General features: G+C 42.7%; 1 protein-coding gene across 1 annotated transcript; it reads left to right on the forward strand.

Moving 5' to 3' along the window:
* The first annotated feature begins 14,185 nt into the window (after positions 1-14,185).
* LOC137554446 (olfactory receptor 6B1-like) lies at positions 14,186-17,344 on the forward strand. The gene is made up of 2 exons (XM_068271504.1): positions 14,186-15,077; positions 17,325-17,344. The coding sequence occupies exons 1-2, from the start codon at positions 14,186-14,188 to the stop codon at positions 17,342-17,344; spliced, it is 912 nt and encodes a 303-aa protein (XP_068127605.1).
* Positions 17,345-22,034: the final 4,690 nt, after the last annotated feature.

The raw sequence follows: 22,034 nt of genomic DNA on the forward strand, positions 1-22,034 counted from the left end.
CAGCACACGCCAGTCAGCCAATCAGGTGTACTGTCATACACCCTTTGCCTGCTGTACCAAATCTAGCAGGAATTGCATAAATTAGCAGCAATGTCCTGCCTCTATCTGGCCAGCAGACGCCAGTCAGCCAATCAGGTGTACTATCATACACCCTTTGCCTGCTGTACCAAATCTAGCAGGAATTGCATAAATTAGCAGACCTGTGTAACGATTGGGGAATTATTTCCGTGGTCAGCGCACAGGATGCGGGCTGACACTGCGGAAATCCTCCACAAGCGTATAATTTGAGAGAACCCAGCTATGGTGCTATGCACCTGTAGAGAGAAATTCCCACCGGCAGATGAAGCTGTGGAGTACAGACGAACACAGCATCTGCACTTCCACAGATGGCAGGTGGGAATTGTACGAGTTGAAGCAATGCAGGGCAAGATTGCCCTTACAGAGAGAGAGAGCACAGAGACAGAATGTATGTGTGTCCACCAATCTAGTCGCCACCCAGCGACGGTGAACACACAACAACGGAAACGAAGTGGGAACGCAATCGCAAGAGTGGCGATTGCCAATAGTGACACAAGATCGAATTAGACAGAGCATAAGTGTAGCAAGAAAGACAAAGCAAATAACAATGATCAGAACATCAAGGAAAATAACAAACGCTAGCTAAACGCGAACACCGCACTCATTCGCAACAGCGAACACGTTTAATACACGATCACCGCGCGTCAGGCGCCCAGTGATAAGCGTGCCACCCTAACTAACCAATGTAACACAAACACGAAATAGAGAATGCGAACGCTTGCTAAACGGTTACCTCACCGAGCCTACAGCAAGCGTTCATACCAGACAATACAGACAGAAGGAGTAGCCAGTAGCAACCGCAGCTCTGGCCTACACTCCCAGACAGAGTACAGAAGGAACCACCACCACTACCGCTAGGGCGAGTGCGATCCCAACAGACATAATGATTTCCTGTCGGCCGCCACTGGCGACAAGACAATCGCAAGACAGAATAAGCAGTACAAATATACAACCTGATTACACTAGAAGGGATGCCTAGTGCAGTCCCAAGGAATTACTCTAAGATAATCTTAACAAACAATAGCAAAGGCTGATACTCCAGGAGAGTTTAGCAGGAACAAACCATCATGACCAGCAAGGAATTCTGTGAGCACAAGGTATTTATACTGCAAGCATCAAAGGAGGCAGCTAGGCAATTTGCATGACAAGTGTATGCAAATTCCTCAGAAGCAGGGCAACTCTGAAACTTGCAAAGTGAAGACAGGTCTCTTTTCCAGAGACCTGCAGCACTCTGACCTAAAGAATGGACAAACAGCTGTCTGCCCGTGCAGACAGCTGAGCAGATCATTACAGTACCCCCCCCCCCCCCTTCCTCCAGGGACGGCTTCCAGACGTGCCTCAAAACTGATATTTCCAAAAAACTCTGACTGAAGACTCATGAAGGTCGGGACAGCCCGACAAGGCCCAATTCCAGAGTCAATCCTCCTGAAACCGACCTCGTCGGAAGCAGAAGCCACTGAAACATGCCCATCTGTACTACAAGTCTCAGCGTCACACCCATCAGAACTGTGAATGCCAGAGAAGAACCCATCGACACCCTCCGAGCAATACCCACCACCTTCCAAGGACCGTCCAAAAATACCAAACCTGCCACAGTACCTATTTGAAGTGTCCCTTTCAACAGAAAAGCCACTGTTGATCCCATCCAGGGTACCAGGAAATATTTCTCCCAGAATCTCCCAGAACACTTTGAAGCTCCGCAGAGATCCCAAGAGGCCAGAACGATCACCAGGCTCACATGGAGAACTACCAAGAACCCCTATGGAACCTATGACAATTCCGGATTCAGAATTACCAAGACAACCATCAAGATCAGGGCTTTCAGGGAACACTTCTGGGCATGCAAGCAGGCAAGCAATATCAGAACATGTCTCCACCGAGGAAGCATCTGAGCATGCTGGTAACCGAGACACACTTGGGCTTTCTGGGTCATAGAACACATCGGGGTACACTAGCACAAGAGAAACCTCAGGACATGTCGAGGAACTGCCAACCTCAGAGTCCGTCACGACAAGACCAAAACCAGAACCGGGAAAAGAATCATCACGAGTAGTGGTCACAAGCACTGGTCTTTTAAAAGCAGACTTGGACTCAGACTTAGAAGTCTCTATGACTGTAATTGTATCCAACCAGAACTCATCATTGACTACACATGACTGGAGCTCCACAAGAGCTGCAAAGGTAGTCAGTATAGCAGCGATGCCTACTGAAGTGGGCAATACTTCAGACGGCCCTGCGAGGCAGGAGACACCTCCTAAAAGTTCTGCACCCTTTGGGAGGAACTCTGAGACCTCCAGAACATCTAACAAAAGCTCAGGAGCATTGTTTCCCAAGTTTTCTGACAAAGAAATCAAGGATTCTGAACTATCCATGTTACAGGGCAAAACATCAAATACATTTTGCGGACAGAGCAAATGTCCCAGGGATGGTTCCACAATCCACTGAGACTGAGTTTTATCTTCATGAACAGGATGCACAGGAATATCTACTGGAACACACACTGACTCCCTAACTCTAATCTCACTGCACGCAGAATTCTGCATAGCAGTCAAACTAGACTGCAATTCCAAAATAGCAGAAAAACAGGTGAGAATAGTAGCAGTACCTAGACGAGCCTCTAGGGTCACTGCAGGAGATTTTATGCAAGGCAATATTGACTCATCCAGAGTACAGGGTGGAGAGTCAGTACTATCTTCAGAGCAAGAAAGGGACTCACAAATGTCAGTGTGAGTGGACATCATGGTTTCATTCATGGTACAGGGCAGGCTCACAGAAACCTTCTCTGGACAAGGCAAATATCCCTCAGTATCAGATCCGCAAAACCAAAGCGCTGTCTCACCCTTAGACTCGGCTAACAATGTCGAATCCGAGGAGTCAGAACGCAAAATTTGTGAATCCAAGATCGCTTTAGGTTGTGAAACTGACGCTTCCAACGCGCAAACCTCCGCAATCTGTGGACCAGACTGCAAGGTGTTCAGGACAGAAACACTGGAGCAAATGTCATCAGGCAACGTGCCTTTACAGGTGTGAACAGAGTGAGACATAGATTTATTTGCAGAAGAAGTTGTAACAACAACAGGAGAAACGTTATTAGTCATATTAACATTACTCTTGAGGCTGCATGGTTTAGGAATTTTTTCCATAGCAGGATCATCTGAGAAACAGGCATCAGATTGCACAGATTCAAACTCCTCAATCAAAGCCCCAATCTCCCACGGAGCGAATGGAGACTCAAACAACCCTGTATCAAAGAAACACTCATACGGGTTGGGATCAGAAACAAGCATAGACTTTCTTGCACCTTTAATATACTGAATAATTCTGCCTATCATAGGATCCACATATGCTTTTGCTTGGGGCAACAAAACCTGAGACTGAGAAGTTTCTCTGGACTCATCACATTTAAGTGTATTCCACATTTCAGACTTTACAGGAGTAATTTCTTTATTAGTAGTTGCTATGGGCAAGGGATTTTTTAACTGGGAAGCCTTTTTAGACTTTTTACATTTAGACTTAGCACCTTTTAATGGCTGCTTTTTGAATACAAGGGAGCTGTTACTGCATTCATTATCACACTGAATGGTTTTGCATGGAAGGGATAGAACAGCTGACTGATTAGCAGATACATTCTCATCAAGAATGAGTGGTAAACAAGGCAGTTTAAACCAGTGGGAAAAAATCAATGTAAGAAACTGATAAGGATTATCATTCCAGGAATTGTTTTTCAAAATCTCATAAGCCCAAACAAACAGATCTCCCTGCAATAGCGTACAAGCCAATTGGAGAGCTGACGTGGACGGATCAGTAGTTTGAAAGGTAGGATTCAGAAAAAATCTTACACATTCAGACAGGAAGTCCTCCTTGGTTCCAGAGTCAAGTTTTTTAAACCTCTTAAAGGAACAAGAGCCATATTCGACAAAATTGTACAAATCGGAAATTCCCTCTACACTGGGAATTTTGTTTTGGCTGGTCATACTGTAACGATTGGGGAATTATTTCCGTGGTCAGTGCACAGGATGCGCGCTGACACTGTGGAAATCCTCCACAAGCGTATAATTTGAGAGAACCCAGCTATGGTGCTATGCACCTGTAGAGAGAAATTCCCACCGGCAGATGGAGCTGTGGAGTGCAGACGAACACAGCCTCTGCACTGCCACAGATGGCCGATGGGAATTGTATGCAGGACAAGATTGCTGTTACAGAGAGAGAGCACAGAGACAGAATGTATGTGTGTCCACCAATCTAGTCGCCACCCAGCAACGGTGAACACACAACAACGGAAACGAAGTGGGAATGCAATCGCAAGAGTGGCACTTGCCAATAGTGACACAAGATCGAATTAGACAGAGCACAAGTGTAGCAAGAAAGACAAAGCAAATAACAATGATCAGAACATCAAGGAACATTCAAACGCTAGCTAAACGCGAATACCGCACTCATTCGCAACAGCGAACGCGTTTAAGACACGATCACCGCGCGTTAGGTGCCCAGTGATAAGTGTGCCACCCTAACTAACCAATGTAACACAAACACGAAATAGAGAACGCAAACGCTTGATAAACGGTTACCTCACCGAGCCTACAGCAAGCGTTTGTACCAGACAATACAGACAGAAGGAGTAGCCAGTAGCAACCGCAGCTCTGGCCTACACTCCCAGACAGAGTACAGAAGGAACCACAGCCACTACGGCTAGGGCGAGTGCGATCCCAACAGACAGAACGATTTCCTGTCGACCGCCGCTGGCGAAAAGACAATCGCAAGACAGAATAGGCAGTACAAATATACAACCTGACTACGCTAGAAGGGACGCCTAGTGCAGTCCCAAGGAATTACTCTAAGATAATCTTAGCAAACAATAGCAAAGGCTGATACCCCAGGAGAGTTTAGCAGGAACAACCCATCATGACCAGCAAGGAATTCTGGGAGCACAAGGTATTTATACTGCAAGCATCAAAGGAGGCAGCTAGGCAATTTGCATGACAAGTGTATGCAAATTCCTCAGCAGCAGATCAACTCTGAAACTTGCAAAGTGAAGACAGGTCTCTTTTCCAGAGACCTGCAGCACTCAGACCTAAAGAATGGACAAACAGCTGTCTGCCTGTGCAGACAGCTGAGCAGATCATTACAACCTGTCTCCAACAGCTGACGTGTGTACTGGACACACAGAACTGCAATATAACAATAGCAAGAAAAAGAAAAACAGCCTTGATGAGGGTAAACTACTGTAGCACTAAGCACTGACTGTATCTGTCTGCAGCCTTTAGAAGGGCTCTTGGGGTTAAGAAGAAGGTGAATTGGTGTAGCAGCAAGGAACTCCACTGGGGACACAGAACACAGGCCTAACACTTTCCCTAATAGCAGTACAGCTCTGTCCCTAGTCTCCTTCACAGCAGCCATAGGTGGGAGGGATAGCTGATTCACAATTGCTAACTCCCAGCTAGAGCAATGTCCTGCCTCTATCTGGCTAGCAGACACCAGTCATCCAATCAGGTGTACTGTCATACACCCTTTGCCTGCTGTACCAAATCTAGCAGGAATTGCATAAATTAGCATTCAGGTGGGAGGCTTCGGTTAAATGCAATCGTGGATTGCTTCGTTTACAGGGACGCCCCGTGTAGGCACATTTCCCACACGGCCCCCTCCCTACCCACTCACCTGTCAACCGCATCACGATCGCGCGAATCGCGGCACTTTGCGCGTGCAAAAGTCTGCAAACGGCACTTTGCGTGCTAACTGTTTAGCACACCCGTGCTAAACAGTTAGCACGGCTTTGTGAATCAAGCCCCTTACATGTATAGTCTCCTATGCCTTGGAAAAGTGATGAGGAAATTCCTGGATTATTGTGCAATATATTTATATGCATGTTCTTCTTTTATTCTCTTTGTTAACCCTATTTGTACTGGAGTATTGATTCATTGAATGCCAGAGCTACCTACTTGATTGATGACTGAGATGCACTTTATTGTTTCTACCTCAAGTTATGTGATACAACAGTGGTCCACCCATTTACCGGGTTTTTAATTGTTTTTATGGTTTTCTGTTGATATTTTTTGATATTCAATAAAGATGTGAATTTTTTGAGATTATGGGCCATATTCTATTGCTGAACTCGCCAGCGCAAAGCACTGGCAAGTTCTTAACTTAGGCGATGGGGGCATCGCCTAATCTAATTAAACTTTAGACCCCCCCCCCCCAGGCAGAAAAGAACTCGCTTGGGCGATATAATCGCCCAGCGAGTTCTTACCATGGAATCCAATTACCCTTATCATGTCTCCGGGGAAAGCGATGCTTCCCGGCAGACATGAGCGTTAGCTTAGACCTGCAAAAAGCAGGTCTAAACTAGCTAGCGCACATCGTTGCCGCAGCATCTGGGGGTCTCCTTTAATAAGGAGACCCCCAGAGCTCCCCGTCGGGTCGCCGCACAGTTTAGAAGCCCCTGCGCAGCTCTTCAAAGGCTTCCCTGTCATACGTACCGCCGCCGATCACCCGCCGCCTCTCGCCGCAAAATCCGTCATGTAATTACAGTGTATCTGTCACTGTAATTACTGTCCGCATAGAAGGAGCCCAGGCAAAGCATCTTTGAATCTGCAGCCGGGCTCCCCATTGGTCCGCTGTCTGAGCCATTTTATTGGTTCAGACAGCGGACCAATGGGGACCCCAGCTGCAGATTCAAAGATGCTTTGCCCGGGCTCCTTCTATGCGGACAGTAATTACAGTGTTAGATACACTGTAATTACGTGACGGATTTTGCGGCGAGAGGCGTCGGGTCATCAGCGGAGGTATTTATAATGATGGGAGCCTTAGCAGAGCTGCGTGGGAGCTTCTAAACTGTGCGGTGACCCGACAGGGAGCTCTGGGGATCTCCTTATTAAAGGAGACCCCCAGATGCTGCGGCGGAAGATGGCGGCGATGTTCGGCGGGTGAGTGCGCATGTGTGGGTAGTGAGGCCGTGGTGCTGATGGACAGCACCACAGCGTAAACCTCACTCCCCATCGCTCGGTAAAAGGGAGCATCGCTTAGGCTCTCGCCTGAGTAATGCTCCCTAACGATCGGCCATCGCGCGAAGGATATGGGCAATAGGCTTTGCCGGTAATCCTCTCGCGATGGCAAGGTGATAAGTAGCTCGCATCTGCAAGCTACTTATCACCTTGAATAGGATATGGCCCTATATCAGAGTGGTGCGGTGTTGTCCAGATCCCCCTTTTCTCTTTTGTTTGATGTATGTATGTTCCAGGATATGTTCTGCACACCTGATTACACATATGAGTTATGGTGTTTGGTGCTGACCCTACTCCCCTTGGTTGCTAAAAAATGAGAAGCATGGAAACATTCCATTTTACCACCTATTAAAATTATTTGACTATTTAAAAGTGACATTGTAATCCTTTCTTAGCTGCTTCACAGTATGCAATTCACAAAAGCCATTTCACGCTCGAGAAGCACTTGGTCACATGCTTGTGCAGGCGTGGAGGCAGCGTACAAGAGTGCCAGAGATAACCCCATTAGTATGAGTGCCATTTAAGGTCAAGGAAATCGCCGCTAAAATCCGCCACTCCCGCCGGTCACGTCGCTCTGTCCCCGTCGCAGGTTGCTCTCTCTGCCATCGCCATGACGGCAGAGCGCTGTGCGTCGGTCAGAAGCTGTTTTCATTGGCTCCTGACCCTGTCCATGTAAGCCAATGGGAACAGCTTACATGAATGACAGGGCCAGGAGCCAATGAAAACGGCTCCTGACCGGCGCACAGAGCTCTGCGACAGCAGAGAGAGTAGCCTGCGGCGTGGACAGAGCGACGTGACCGGCTGGAGCGGCGGATTTTAGCGGCAATTTCCTTGACCTTAAACGGCACTCATACTAATGGGCAGCTGATTGCAGCGGAGACAGAGCGGACAGCACGGCGGGGACGCACGGTGAATGGGACGTAGAGTTTACGTCCGGTCAGAACCGCAGCGCCCCCTGCCTGCTGTAGATTTCAACTACACCGGTCTGCAGGTAGTTAAAAAGTTAATAAAAGTAAATGAACATACTATTTTTTTTTATGTTTTGATATCGCAGATTTCTGGGCACAGGGCATGTAGGGCAGAGCTACTGGGGTATCCCGGGGTGCTCTTGCATGCCGCCCCCACGTTGGGACAAGAACATGACTAAGTGTTACTTGAGCGCAAAACAGCTGTTGTGCCATCCTGCTTCCCCTGAAACCCAACTCTTCCCACCTGTAACACCTACATGTTTGTACCACGCAAGATGTCACAACCTTTCATGTGCAAGCAATAAACCAGCCAATGAGACAGTGCCCAGTCTGCGTCTTTTGTGTACTGTATTTTCTTTCTTGCTGGTGGCTTAAAAGGCATTTTATTTATAATGTGAAAGTATATCTCCAAGGAGAAAACTTAGGACAAAAAGTGAATTGGATCAGGCCCACAGTCTCTTATTGCACAGATAAACATACCTAATGCTATCAAACCTGAATATATCAATATCTGCTGAAAAGTAATATTTTCCAACAAAAGTTTAGGTTGTTGTTCTCAAAGTTTATCCAAAGTTATGTTCACTTCATTTAACAAAATATAACTTGACTAAAGTTGTATATTGTAGTTCATGGCTGCAGATCATATGACACATGATCATAGCTATCTAATAGTCCATAGATCACATTTTTAGAACCCCTGATCTAGGAAGTCTTTAAGTTTATTATCAGTGAATTTGCTGTTTGCATAAGTCAAAAGTTTCATAGTTAACTTAACGCCATACTTAGTAATTATGACAATTTTTTTCTTAACTTAATGCAGTATTCTCTTGGCACAATATTTTCCCAGTTACGAAGTTAAGAAAAATAAATGAACTCCCTAATGGCAACAACTTTAAAGCTTTTCTACTGGCTAGTTCAGCTACAATATGTCAATGCTCCCAAGGAAATAAAATAATAAAAGGAGATGAGAAATTTCCTTTGTGTTTGAATACTATGTTAAAGGTATGGCTCCTCACAATATACCAGTAAAGTGTTTATTTTACTAATAGCAGGATACGAAAGGATGAGGTGGACCTCCAACCAAAACTACAGATTAAACCCATAAAATGTAAGAAATATATACATTAAAGAAGTTAATAGCATGTAGATGTAATGAACAAAATATAAAAGTATAATAGGTATTGGCTGTATTATAATGTATTTGCTATAAATGTTATCATAATCATCATCATTATTGCCATATTTTTGTTTTGTACAAACCTTGATCCATCTACAGTCAATAAATATTGATCAATAATATTTTGTTGTAAATGTTAGATTACAGTGATTTTGATCTGAGGTTTCACATATTTATGGATTTATTTTGAGTAATGTATTTTATGTAAGATGTGTACATTTTCCCTGCAGTGGCCTGCAGAGATGACAAGATAAGAGACTGTATTAAGACAGTCTGAGCAGATTTACTCAAGTCTGACTTGTGTATTTAAAGGAGTACTGTAGGGGGGTCAGGGAAAATGAGTCGAACTTACTCGGGGCTTCTAATGGTCCCCCACAGACATCCTGTGCCTGCGCAGCCACTCCCCAATGCTCCGGCCCCGCCTCCAGTACACTTCTGGAATTTCAGACTTTAAAGTCTGAAAACCACTGCGCCTGTGTGGCCGTGTACTTGCTCCCGCTGATGTCACCAGGTGCGTACTGCGCAGGCCCAGTATGGTCTGTGGCTGCGAAGTACGCTTCTGGTGACATCAGCAGGAGCGAGGTCACGGCAACGCAGGCGCATTAGTTTTAATCCCTTTAAATCCCTGATTAATCTAGGCCCTGGATACATGAAAGATATGTTACAGCTGCGTAGCAATCCCCGCATTCTCAGATCCACAGGTTCTAATAATCTAGTCATACCCAGAGTTCACTTGGAAACTTTTGGTCCCAGAGCCTTCTGTCGTGCTGCCCCTACGTTTTGGAACTCCTTACCTCAACAGATCAGGACAGCCCCATCCCTGGACGTGTTTAAATCCGGACTGAAAACCAACCTGTTCAGTCTGGCATTTGCAGAAATATAACTTTTGTTGTGTGAATACTTCATCCTACTAATTACTGAATCTGAGAGAGCCTAAGCGCTTTGAGTCCTATGGGAGAAAAGCGCTATAGAAATGTTATTGTATTGTATTATTGTATTTAAGACTTTAAAATCTGAAATGAAGTGAACCGGATGCGGGGCCGGAGCATTGGTGAGTGGCTGCGCAGGCACAGGATGTCTGTGGGGGACCATTAGGAGCACCAGGTAAGTGCAACTCATTTTCCCCCGAACCCCCTACAGTATTCCTTTAATTAGCAATGTGACTGCCTTCATACACATAACAAAGAAACCCATTTTAATATCAATACATGTAGAAATATCTAATGCCTGGTACCAGGGGCATAACTAGAAGTTCCCAGGGCCCTCTGAAAGAATTTCAGCGGACTCCCCCTCCCCCCTGGGGCTCTCTCATGGCCATTTTGGGGGGGGGCAGGAGGGGTCGCAGCATGAGGGGAAAGCTTTGCATATCAGCGGGGAGGGGGGAAGGTCCCCCCTCCCTCACCTCGGGCTCTCCCTCCCTCTAAGTGGCAGCAGCGGTGGCGGCAGCTATAATTACCCCCATTCACCACCGGAGGTCTCCGATCTGCAGGGGCTTCATATTACTATGATATATGTGAAGCCCTTGCAGATCGGAGACCTCCGTGGTTAATGGAGGTAATTACAGCTGCCGCGTCCGCTGCTGCCCCTTAGATAGATGTGGGAGGGGAGCGCAAAGGGGAGAGCCCGAGGTGAGGGAGGGGGGGACTGTCCCCCCTCCCCACTGATGTGCAAAGCTCTCCCCTCATGCTGTGACCCTTCCTGCCCCGCCAAAACAGCCATGAGTGGGCCCCAGGGGGCAGGGGCTGCTTCCCCTATTGTTACGCCAGTGCCTGGTACACACGATGAGATTTTCTGGCAGATTTACTGCCAGTATGATTATCTCCAACATGTCCTATCTGATATCCGATCAATTTTCCAAAGAAGTGAATGGAAAATCGATCGGAAAGTTGATCAGGTATCAGATCGTACATGTTGGAAATAATTGATCTAGAAGGATATCTGCCAGAAAATCTAATTGTAAGTACCAGGCATAACAGGACTGCAGCAGATTGATTCACTTATGTGATACTATTGTGATATGGGTTTTGATTGAGATCACTAAAGAAGAAAATGACAGAATCTGAAAACTGTGATGCAACAAACTATTAAACATTCACTGAATTCCAAACAACAGTCATAAAACAACAACACAAGCTTCAGACAAGATTAGCTTCTTGACGTACTTAGGAAAGGAGTTGAAAAAGGAGTGGGAGTGTCTACGACATGACCGATATACTGGAAAGCAGATAAATTAGAGGGCATTATTCTTATAGCTAATCCATTCATCCCAAACAAAGAGATTTTTTTAAAATGAATCCTAAATAATATGGTGTAGTCTTCCTATTTTCCTAGTCAGGTCAATGTTACCTTCCAGCAAAGAGACCAAAAAGTGAGAACTGTTCCACTTCAATGCAATGACAAATTGACTTGAAAAGCCAAAAGCCTCATCCAATATTTTGAAACCTTTGGAATGACAGGATTCCTAATAAAGAGCAGAACTTGTAACATTGTGCCTCATACTTGGTTAACTAAAAAGGTCCTACACCCCATTCTAAGAGTCCTGCACTTTGCTACATTGCCAGATGTCTGAGTCATATGGCTATGTTTATCAAAACAATTACGACAGTTTTTTCTTCTTATTTCCCACCTATTTCATCACGGCTGTAATTGGCATGTGTTCTGAGAGTGAATTCTCTACTTCTAAAATAAGAAGACTTTTGCATGAGTTTTGCATGAATTTCTAGAAATGTTTTACATTTCGAACAGTGCAAAACCAGTGCTAATCTGTCATAGAAATAAGAAGTGGTTGATACCACTTGTAAATCTTATGCAAAGCTGCCACACTGAGGCAGGAACTGTCAGCGTATGCTGTATGTGTTGATTTATTCCCCACATAACTGAATTAAAGTTCTCTCTAACAGCTAGCAGTCGCATTTTTTCCTTGTAAAGCCCAGAAAGCAGCTAGACTGTGCGATATTTTGTTTTATGAAAGCAGAAGTATACAGAATGATTGACATCATTCAGTCCATCCTACCATAAGAAGGGCTCTGACTGCTGCTGCTTTCCCATTAAAATAGTATTGTGAGTCTTTTTTTTTCTGTGTTAAAGCTGCCACAGTACATTCTACCTCACTCAGAGTATTCTCTCACTGATTCTGAGAATCCTTCTTAGAACAGTTAAAGAAGGAAATTGCTCTTGTTTTTAAATGTCTGAGACAGGTCTGCATGATTTCTAGAAACCTTCTAAGATTTTTCTCTCAGACACTATTGATAAATCTGGCCCATTAGTATTTATCCTCCACAGCCTCTAAGACATAGAGTTGAGATGCTGGAAAAATTTAGATTAACTTATGTGGAGTGTCACACTATCTGAAAACACTTTGGCCCTTATTCAATTCACTCTTTCTTCTAAAATTAAAATACACTCAAAAGTAGGAGGGTTTCCCCTCCCCCAAAGGAAGATACTGCCCACTTACCCACTTACCCAATATCTGGCAATAATACACCAAAACGGGGTCTCGGTGTCCGCATGTCCTTTTGTCTCTACCAATACCGATCTCCTCATCACCTTATCAATAAAATGCCTTCTAAGCCTCCAGCAAGCAAGAAAAATAATTTTGCCAGTACTTTTTCACCTACTTTTTGGTAGTTTTTTTCATTTGCAAAGTTATTTTAAACAGAAGATAACAAGATTCTCTTCTAGGAGGTACAGACTAACCAGCAAGCTCATGGTGAACCAGAACTCATTGGAGTGTGTGAGGGGCTACAATGGTCCTAAAAGCCCCCTTACTAAAATGCTATGAATACAAGAGATTGCTTTCTTAAAACAGAAAGAATTTGCTATAATTCAGGTTGGAGTGAGCTTGAGATGTATCCCAGTGCATCACTGCTGAATATATGAAAAAGCTTAGGAGAAATAGTTAATTGAATAAGGGCCTTTATCTTTAAGGCAAATCTGGCCGAGTAGCTCTTAAATCAATGGAGGGTAAGAATCATAAGAGAGGGTTGAAGAGACACCTAAGTAACATAATTTGGAATTTAACCATTCATAGTGAATATTAGCTTGACAGACTTTCCTAGCCTACATGGGGGCATTAACTTTGAATTTGGAATTGTTTACTAGCTGTCTAGAATGTCAAAAGTGTCCCCCAAAGGGGGGTTGATTATGGTTGTGTAACATACATTAAAATGCCATGGGTCCAGGTAAGGCCAGATTACCATGCACAACCTCTTTCATTTCAGCACAGGCCCACAGAGCAGAAACCTGTTCCACAGACAGAGTAGAGATCAGAATAGAGGTTAGCATCTAGTCCATCAGACCCTTATCGGCGTCCTAAGGAACACTATATCATTCATTGTAAATATGTGAAAAAACATATTATTTCATCTGCATGTACTTCCAAAATATTCTGGCTAGTTCTCAATTTGTTAATATTAGGCTGTTCAATTCACTTTTCTCCTGAGTTTTCTCCCAGGGAATTATTTTTTGTTATCTTATTATGTACAAAAAAAGTCAAACTTATCTTTATTATTTCATTATTTGCTGGAGGCTTAAAGGCATTTTATGGATAAGGGCCCATATGCAATTAACTTTTTCTCCTGAGATCTCTCCTAGGTGATACATTTTCAACTTCTTTTTAAAATAATTTTTTAGCAGCACTTTTTTCAATGGAAAAAAGTACCAAAAACGAAGTGAAAAAGTACCTTAAAACTCATTTTGAGAATTTTCTTGCTTGCTGGTGGTTTAAAAGGATTTTATTGACAAGGTATGAAAATATCACCCAGATGGAAACTCAGGAGATAGAGTAAATTGCACATGGGCCCGGGGTGAAAACTACTCCTATGACATACGTAACTCAGGAGAAGAGTTAAATAATTAACTTCTATGAGGCACGCAATTCCTGTATTTTTTCAGTTACATTATTATGCGTTTGCAATTAAACTTATGTTTTGTTTTGTTTTTTAATTCACCAGAAAAATAAACCAATGGAAAATCAGACTAATGTCAAAGAATTCATTATTCTTGGATTCTCCAATCTCTTGGGGTATCAGAATATTTTGCTGGTATTTTTCTTGATACTGTATATCATTACAATAACCGTAAATATATATCTTATCACCATAATTCGATTTGTACGGAAACTCCATAAACCTATGTACTTCTTTCTTGGCAACTTATCTTTTCTGGAATTAAGTTACATTTCTGTGACTGTTCCCAAAATAATAACTGATATCCCAAGGAACAGAAAAACGATTTCCTTTGCTGGGTGCTTCACCCAGCTCTTCTTCTTTACATTCCTGGGTGCCACAGAGACAATTCTTCTCGCGGTTATGTCATTTGACCGATACGTGGCAGTATGTTTTCCTCTACGGTATGCAAGCATCATGAGTCACAATATCTGCTTTATGCTGGCTGCTGCCTCATGGGTGTTGGGATTCCTGACCACTTTTTTTCCAATTTTCAAAGTAACTCAGCTGCAGTTCTGCAATGCCAATGTAATTAACCACTTCTTCTGTGAATCAGCTCCTTTGCTAAAACTGTCATGTTCTAACCCTTATTTTCAAGAGCTCACTGTCATTGTCTGTGCATCCACTGTTATCCTTTGCTCAGTTCTTTTAACCACAATGTCTTATGGGTATATCCTGAAAACTATTTTAAAGATCCCGTCTACCACAGGAAAACGGAAAGCAGCATCTACTTGTGTTTCACATTTATTAGTGGTCACCACATTCTATTCTACAATGTTTGCTATGTACATAAAGCCCACAGCAAGTGAGGGGTCCTTGAATAAAGTTATGGCCTTGTTCTATGCTGTCCTTACTCCTCTTGTCAATCCTTTTATTTACAGCCTACGTAACAAGGAAGTTAAGGAAGCCTTTTTCCTTTTCTCAAAAAGAAAATGGCTATGAAATGAATGGAAATATTGTCATGCTACAGTGCTTATATCATTCATGCATCATCTTCTTTTGTTTCAATCGATTTCTTTTGTCCAATTCATTGAAATGTTTCAACTATAACCTGTGTTTCATATGCAAACTACAGAAACCCAGTTGTCTTGCTTCTACAATTTCTGGGTTACACTGAAGGTCAGTTCAATTTGAAGAACACTTGGGGCTTGATTCACAAAGCGGTGCTTACTGTTAGCACGCCTGTGAAAACCCCCTTAGCACGTCTAAACAAGCTTTTCGTGCACAAAACGTTACGCACGCAAAACTTTATGCGTGTAAAACTTTTCGCGCGCACTGCACAGAGCGCAGGGCGCTCCGCGCAAAGTGCCTATTAAAGCCTATGGGACTTAGCGTGCACATAGGACTTAGCGCGCGATCTAAGTAGGTTAGCACCGCATAGTAAATCAAGCCCCTGGTGTTTTAAAGGATTATCAAAGCAGCTTTCAGTGGATTTCATCTTCATGCTAGTATCTTTCTTTAACTTAAATCTATCTATCCCTCACCGCAGCTCCGCTCCCAGCTGGTGTCCCGGGGCCCCCTCCGTTGCAGATTCCGACCTCACCAGGTAGCCTACAGAAATACTGCGCCAGCTACGGAAGCGCAACTGCAAACAACACGGCCAGAGCTGCAGCGGGGGACAAATAGGCTGCCAGGGGCTTGAGGAAACCCCAGGTAAGCAGATATTTTTTTATTTTTTTTTATTTTTAACCTAGGACTAGGACCTGTCATCTGGCTATAAATCTCTGTGTAGCCATAAGCAGGTCAATAGTGGCTCAGGTCTTTTAATGATCGATTATAGCACTTAATTTCAAATAGATTCCAGATAACACAAAAATATGTTTCATTTAATTTAACTGTTGCCCGTTTCCCTTTTAACTGTTGAGTGCAGTATGAAAAATTGCAGCTGTTGATACCCCATTTGCATTAATTCCCCTCCACCCATCCCCTACTCCCTCCTCCTAATCAATAAAAATGTACTACTGGTACCAATAATACAATCAAATATTTAAAATAGACTGGAAGATTATCAATTGGTTAGATATCACAATTAGGATGGCCAAAGTGATGCAAATAATTGGGCAGTTCGGTGGTGCAGTGGTTAGTGCTCTCGCCTTGCAGCTGGGGGTCCCCAGTTTGAATCCCAGCCAGGTGAACATCTGCAAGGATTTTGTATGTTCTCTCCATGTCTGCATTGGTTACCTCTGGGCACTCCAATGTCCTCCCACATCCCAAAAACATACAGCTAAGTTAATTGACTTCCCCCTAAATTGGCCCTAGACTATGATACATACACTGCACGATATAGGCATATGACTATGGTAGGGACTAGATAGTGAGCCCCTCTGAGGGACAGTTAATGACAAGACAAAATACTCTGTACAGGGCTGCATAATATGACAGCGTTATATAAATACTTCCAATTTGAAATACTTACCTTGGGAAGGGGAGCTGCTGGATCCTGGAGAGGCTTCTTTTGTCCTCCTCAGCCAAGTCGATCCAGTGATGAGACCCCTAAGGCATGACTGCACTGCGCCTGCACGTTAGCATGCACCTGCTTGGGCTCGCTCTGGCAGAAAAAGCTGAGCCGGATCAGGTCCATGCTGCTGCACAGGCACAGACTGCTCACGCATGTGCAACAGCATGGACCTGATTGGGCTCAGCTTTTTGTTGCAGCAGCCCAAGTGGGTTCATGCTACTGTGCATGCATGTGTTGTCATCAAGCGGTGACCAGCAATATTTTGGGGGGAGTCTTAGCAATGGAACAGGCTGGTGGAGGAGGAGGGGGGAAGCCTCTCCGGGATCAGGATGCTTACCTCTCCTGAGGTGAGCACCCTATAGGGTCACTTTTTTCCATATAGGTACACTTTAACTAAATCAAGTGCCAGAGAGAAACAGCAACCCCACCCTCTCCATCATTCAATCCTAAAAGAGAACAGTGCCAAAGTGGTCTGTCATGGCAAGTGCTGTTAAACTGAGAATGTGGTCAGCATTGAGTGTACAAAGGGACGTCTTGTTTAAAGGAATTTTATTAAGTTGCTTTGACAACAAGGCAAGCAAAAATGCAGTTTGAGTCTATAACAAAATCTACACTACCTAAAAATGGCAAGCAAATCATATCTTGCGTACTACTGTGGTAATCCAGAAGGTACAGAATAGTCCAGACACCTTCGCCACATGATGAAACTTTCTTTTTAGATGGCATCCAGAAGTACTAAGTGCAATCCACTCCATATTGTCCTTCTAATAATTTATAAATGGACTGAGGAAAAATCCTCAAGGAGCAAGCTAGTTTGTGTTCTCTCCTCCTTGCCATTATTGCCAGAAGAGCATTGCAGCTTGCCTCTTGCCTCTCTATTTATTCAAGTATAATCCAAACAGAGGCATAAACTTGCACTTGAAACACACTGGGAGCAGGGGTGCCTTATTGATTCTATTCACCAGTCAGAGTAGGTCTTTAGCTGCAACCAGAAATATTATATCCCAATTTGGTCAATCAGATTGTAACTGTAGAAGTGTGGCTCTGGTAAAATCATATATACACAAAAATAAAAAAAATAATCCTTTAGGAGATGCTTCCACTTGTGATTGTTGTCCCTTTCTCCTCTCAGTTACCATCTGTAAGCACTAAGAACAAGCCATGAACAAAATTAATGGGGAGGACACTTCAATGGCATAAAAGCGATATGTTGTCTATTTAAATAATCTTCCATGCATTACAAACAGTACATGCTACTCACATCAAAGGTCCTAAAACCCGCTTTTAGGACCAATTTGGTAAGCTCCCCTCCCACTTGGAGGTGGTAGAATAGTTAATATAAAGTATATTCAGTTGCCTGCCATCATTAGGGGTATTGAGAGCAGGCAGGCAAACCTCCTCCATTTATTACAAAATAAAAAGTGCCGTTTACAGTTTTTTACTCTATTCAAGCCAGCCGCAACTGGACTGTATGGTCTACTTCCAGCTTACAGAGAATACTACTTCCGGTACATTGTCCGTCCAGCTTATGCATTTCAGCAACCCTTGGAGCGCATACTCTACTATTACGAATGTGTGTTTCTGGCTTCTGCTCTCCTGTTGAATCTAGCTGTCCCCTGACTTCATCTAGCCTATCAGTGTATACTTTATAGGCCAGTTAGTGTGGGGAAATAGTTGATTATGTTTCCTAGTGCTGGGACATTATTACTCCAATGCTAACTAAGCAGAATGGCACATTAAGGCTACATTCACAGTGGTGCGTTGCGGCGCGACTTTATGGGGCAAGGCTAAACAAACCTAAGATGGTGGTAGAGTTTTTTTTTAATATTGATCTTTCTATTTATCTAGCCACAGCAGCAGAAATTCTTCCTCCTCAAGTGACTTTCCTCACCCTCTCTGCTGTCCTTCATACCCTATGTGTGTCTTTATTACTGATAGGGAACCTGTGTACAATAGTGAAGGAACTGTGTAGGACGGCTGTTTTCTGCTGTCCCATGTCAGTGCTGTTCTCACATAATAAAGTCCTGGTTGCCTAGAATTGTTAAGAAAAACTTTCCATGAAGAATAAGACTAACAACACTGGTCCTCATTTTGCTTAATACTGTTACATTCTTACCTACTAAATCCAAAATCTCCAACGCCAACATCCCTGAAGTTTGCACCAAATGTTCTCAGCCGTGGAATAAACAGAGCTGACATTATGTGACTGTCATGGAATTTCTGTGCCTGCTGTAAGCACCACCTTCATATGAATGTACCATATTGGTATATAGCGGAAATCATGACCAACTCAAAGACTGCACAGTGCACAGGTCCCGAGGCTGATAAATAAGCCAAAATAATAACCCATTCACCAACATGCTAAAGACTTTGTATGAGATGCTTGTACTTGCTTGTATGGGCTGTGTTGGGTTTTTGTCAAACATGGAACTGCTTATTATGAACAAACATCTCCTCTTTGTCCAAAAGACCTTGTTCCAGAACTACTGACATGAAACTTAGGAAGCTTTTTTTCTGGCAAACCAAATGTGTGATACTTATAACTTATCTTTGTGTTGTACTGTCATGAATTTTAACATTGAACATGCTAAATAAGGTCCTCTAGACCTCTAGATCCTATTTGATCTTTCCTTTTTTGGGGCTTTGGGATTCAGATGCTAAAGAAGGTCTGTAGTATTTAAGTTGAAGCTCTTGGGATTTTTGCAATTTCTCTGAGTATGGCATCTTAGAGTGAATTATCTGAGACATTCACTACTGTAAAGATTGTCAACTGTCTTTAATTGTTTTCCTCTTATAATAAATAAGAATAACTTTTCTCATTGTAGAATAATGGGCAGTAAATTGTTTGGGAATAGTCTTTTCAGATTATTATTATTATTATTTTACCCTTTCTAGATTGATAAGCAGCAACAATTTATCCTCTAAGATCAAAAACATTGTCTTTCTTCATTGGTTTTGCTGTAACATACACCAGAATTCTCTAAACCAGGAAAACCACCTTTTATAGAGAAGGCCCCACTTGCTGATGATTCATTGATCAGTTGCGTTTTATTAGCAGCCCCTGCCTGCTATTTGCTCTCCTAGGGCCTGATTCATCAAGCTGCACTGCTAAGCAGAGCAGCTTAAAGGACAACTGAAATGAAAGGTATTTGGAGGCTGCCTTATTTATTTCCTTTTAAACAATACTGGTTGCCTGGCAGCCCTGCGGGTCTCTTTAGCTGCAGTAGTGTCTTAATCAGACCAGAAACAAGTATTCTGCTAATCTTGTCAGATCTGACAATAATGTCAGAAACACCTGATCTGCTGCATGCTTGTTCAAGGTATATGGCTAAAAGTATTAGAGACAGAGGATCAGCAGGACTGCCAGGCAACTGGTATTCCTTAAAAGGAAATAAATATGGCAGTGTCCATATCACTCTTAGTATAGATGTTCTTTAATGTGAAGGAGAACACACTTTGCCTCCCTTACATAGCAGCTCTTGCTGCTATGTAAGGGGCGTGCCTTTCTTAATCCTTATGTAAGGGGCGTGCCTTCCTTAATCCTTTAGATTGTAAATCTCTGGCAGGGCCCTCCTCCCTAATGTATCCAGCTTGATTATGCAATCTTACTGTCAATCACCCCTCTTGTGGACTAGAACAGTCTCTATTTTGACCTATGCCACTGTACTGATATTAAATCATTTGCATGATCTTGTTTTGTTGTGAGTCTCCTGTATGTCCTACCTTGTATGTTAACCCATTTATCTATTGTGCAGTGCTGTGTAATATGTTGGCGCTTTATAAATACAATAAAAAAATAATAATAATAATTATGTGCTTTGCTTACATAGCAACGCTCATAACCTTAACTGCGGGCGTTCCTGTGAAGTATAGTTACTGCGATACTTCACTCGTGCCCGCTACTATGTTAATTTACATAGTTGTAACTATGCATATTAACATATTAGCGGCCGTGAGTGAAGCATTGCAGTTTCGAAACGGTCGTCTGCGGAGTAGAAAAAGACCTGGCGCCCACCCAGCCGCTATAAGCATCGTCTAAACAGCTGACTGTGAGTGTTTTTATTTGTTCCTGATATTTGATACTAATAAATCTTTAAGCTCAGTGCCAGCCTTGCCTCCTCCCTCCTACTAAGGTATGAAAAGACTGACAAGACTCCCCAGACCGGTAAAGAAAAACATCTGAGTGAAGCAGTCAACAAAGGAGATAGTTCTGCTGCCTTGCAGAAAGTTCTTTAGGCTATTTGGAGTAATCGTTGTTGTGTAAAAGATTTCTAAAAAAGACAAATTAGCCAGGAAAAAGTACATTGGTTTATGGAGCATGGGGTCATGTAGGATTATTACAACAATCATTACATTCCCAATTACAGTAACAGTATAGATAAATCAGAATATACCAAAAAGTGCAATCTGCCATTCTGGTGCTGATACCAAACTCAACAACTGAAAATCTCTTACAGGAGATGAACTGTTATCATTCAACCTTGATGCTACAAACCTGTAAAAAATATAAATTAAAGATGCTGATAAAGAAAGTGGGCTTGAAAGCTTAAATTACTGTTAATCTTAAAATATAAAACACTATACTGATTTCATCAGAAAACACAATTTATGTTTATTTGGGGAGATAAATCAGGATAAAACTTTTAATGCATTACTAAAAACAGATGTTGACTGTACTGCCTGTGCAAATTTTTGACAAGGAAAAGAGGTGAGAGATCACACTTCTAAACACCCTATTGGTAGCCTATAGCACCTTTATATTAAAGGGATGTTGGTCCTCTCTTAACCTCTCTAAATGTGATGCATATAAAAGAAACGACACACAGTCACCACCCTCCACCTAGTCCAACATGTTTCGTCCCCATGGGGGCTTCATCGGGGACAATTATAAAGTGCATTAGTGCATAAAGTGCAACAAACAATTAAAATACATGCATATAAAATTATGTAGGGTAGCCTCATGGCTATATATACAATCTTATACATACAAGTTTAGAGAGGTTAAGAGAGAAACAACTTCCCTATAATATAGAGGAGCTATAGGCTACCAATAGGATGTTTAGAATTTTGATCTATCACCTCTTTTCCATGCCAAAATTTTGCACAGGCAGTACAGTCAACATCTGTTTTTAGTGATGCATTAAAAGTTAAGTTTTACCCTGATTTATCTCCCAAAATAAACATAAATTGTGTTTTCTAATCTTGAAATATGCGAGATAGGTTACCATGATTCCATGCTGGTATTTTTAACAAGATATCTCAATTAAAGCGCTGAATAATTTCATTATTAATATAGCTGTAGTTTTCAAAGATCTTTTTCCAAGTATATAAAATCGCAAAGTGCATATTTTAATTTCTGCCACATAGCTTTAATAGAAGTTTAATTGGCCCTAGACTACAGTACTTACA

This window comes from Hyperolius riggenbachi, chromosome 1 (genome assembly GCF_040937935.1).
Source record: "Hyperolius riggenbachi isolate aHypRig1 chromosome 1, aHypRig1.pri, whole genome shotgun sequence".
NCBI classification, from domain to species: Eukaryota; Metazoa; Chordata; class Amphibia; order Anura; family Hyperoliidae; genus Hyperolius; species Hyperolius riggenbachi.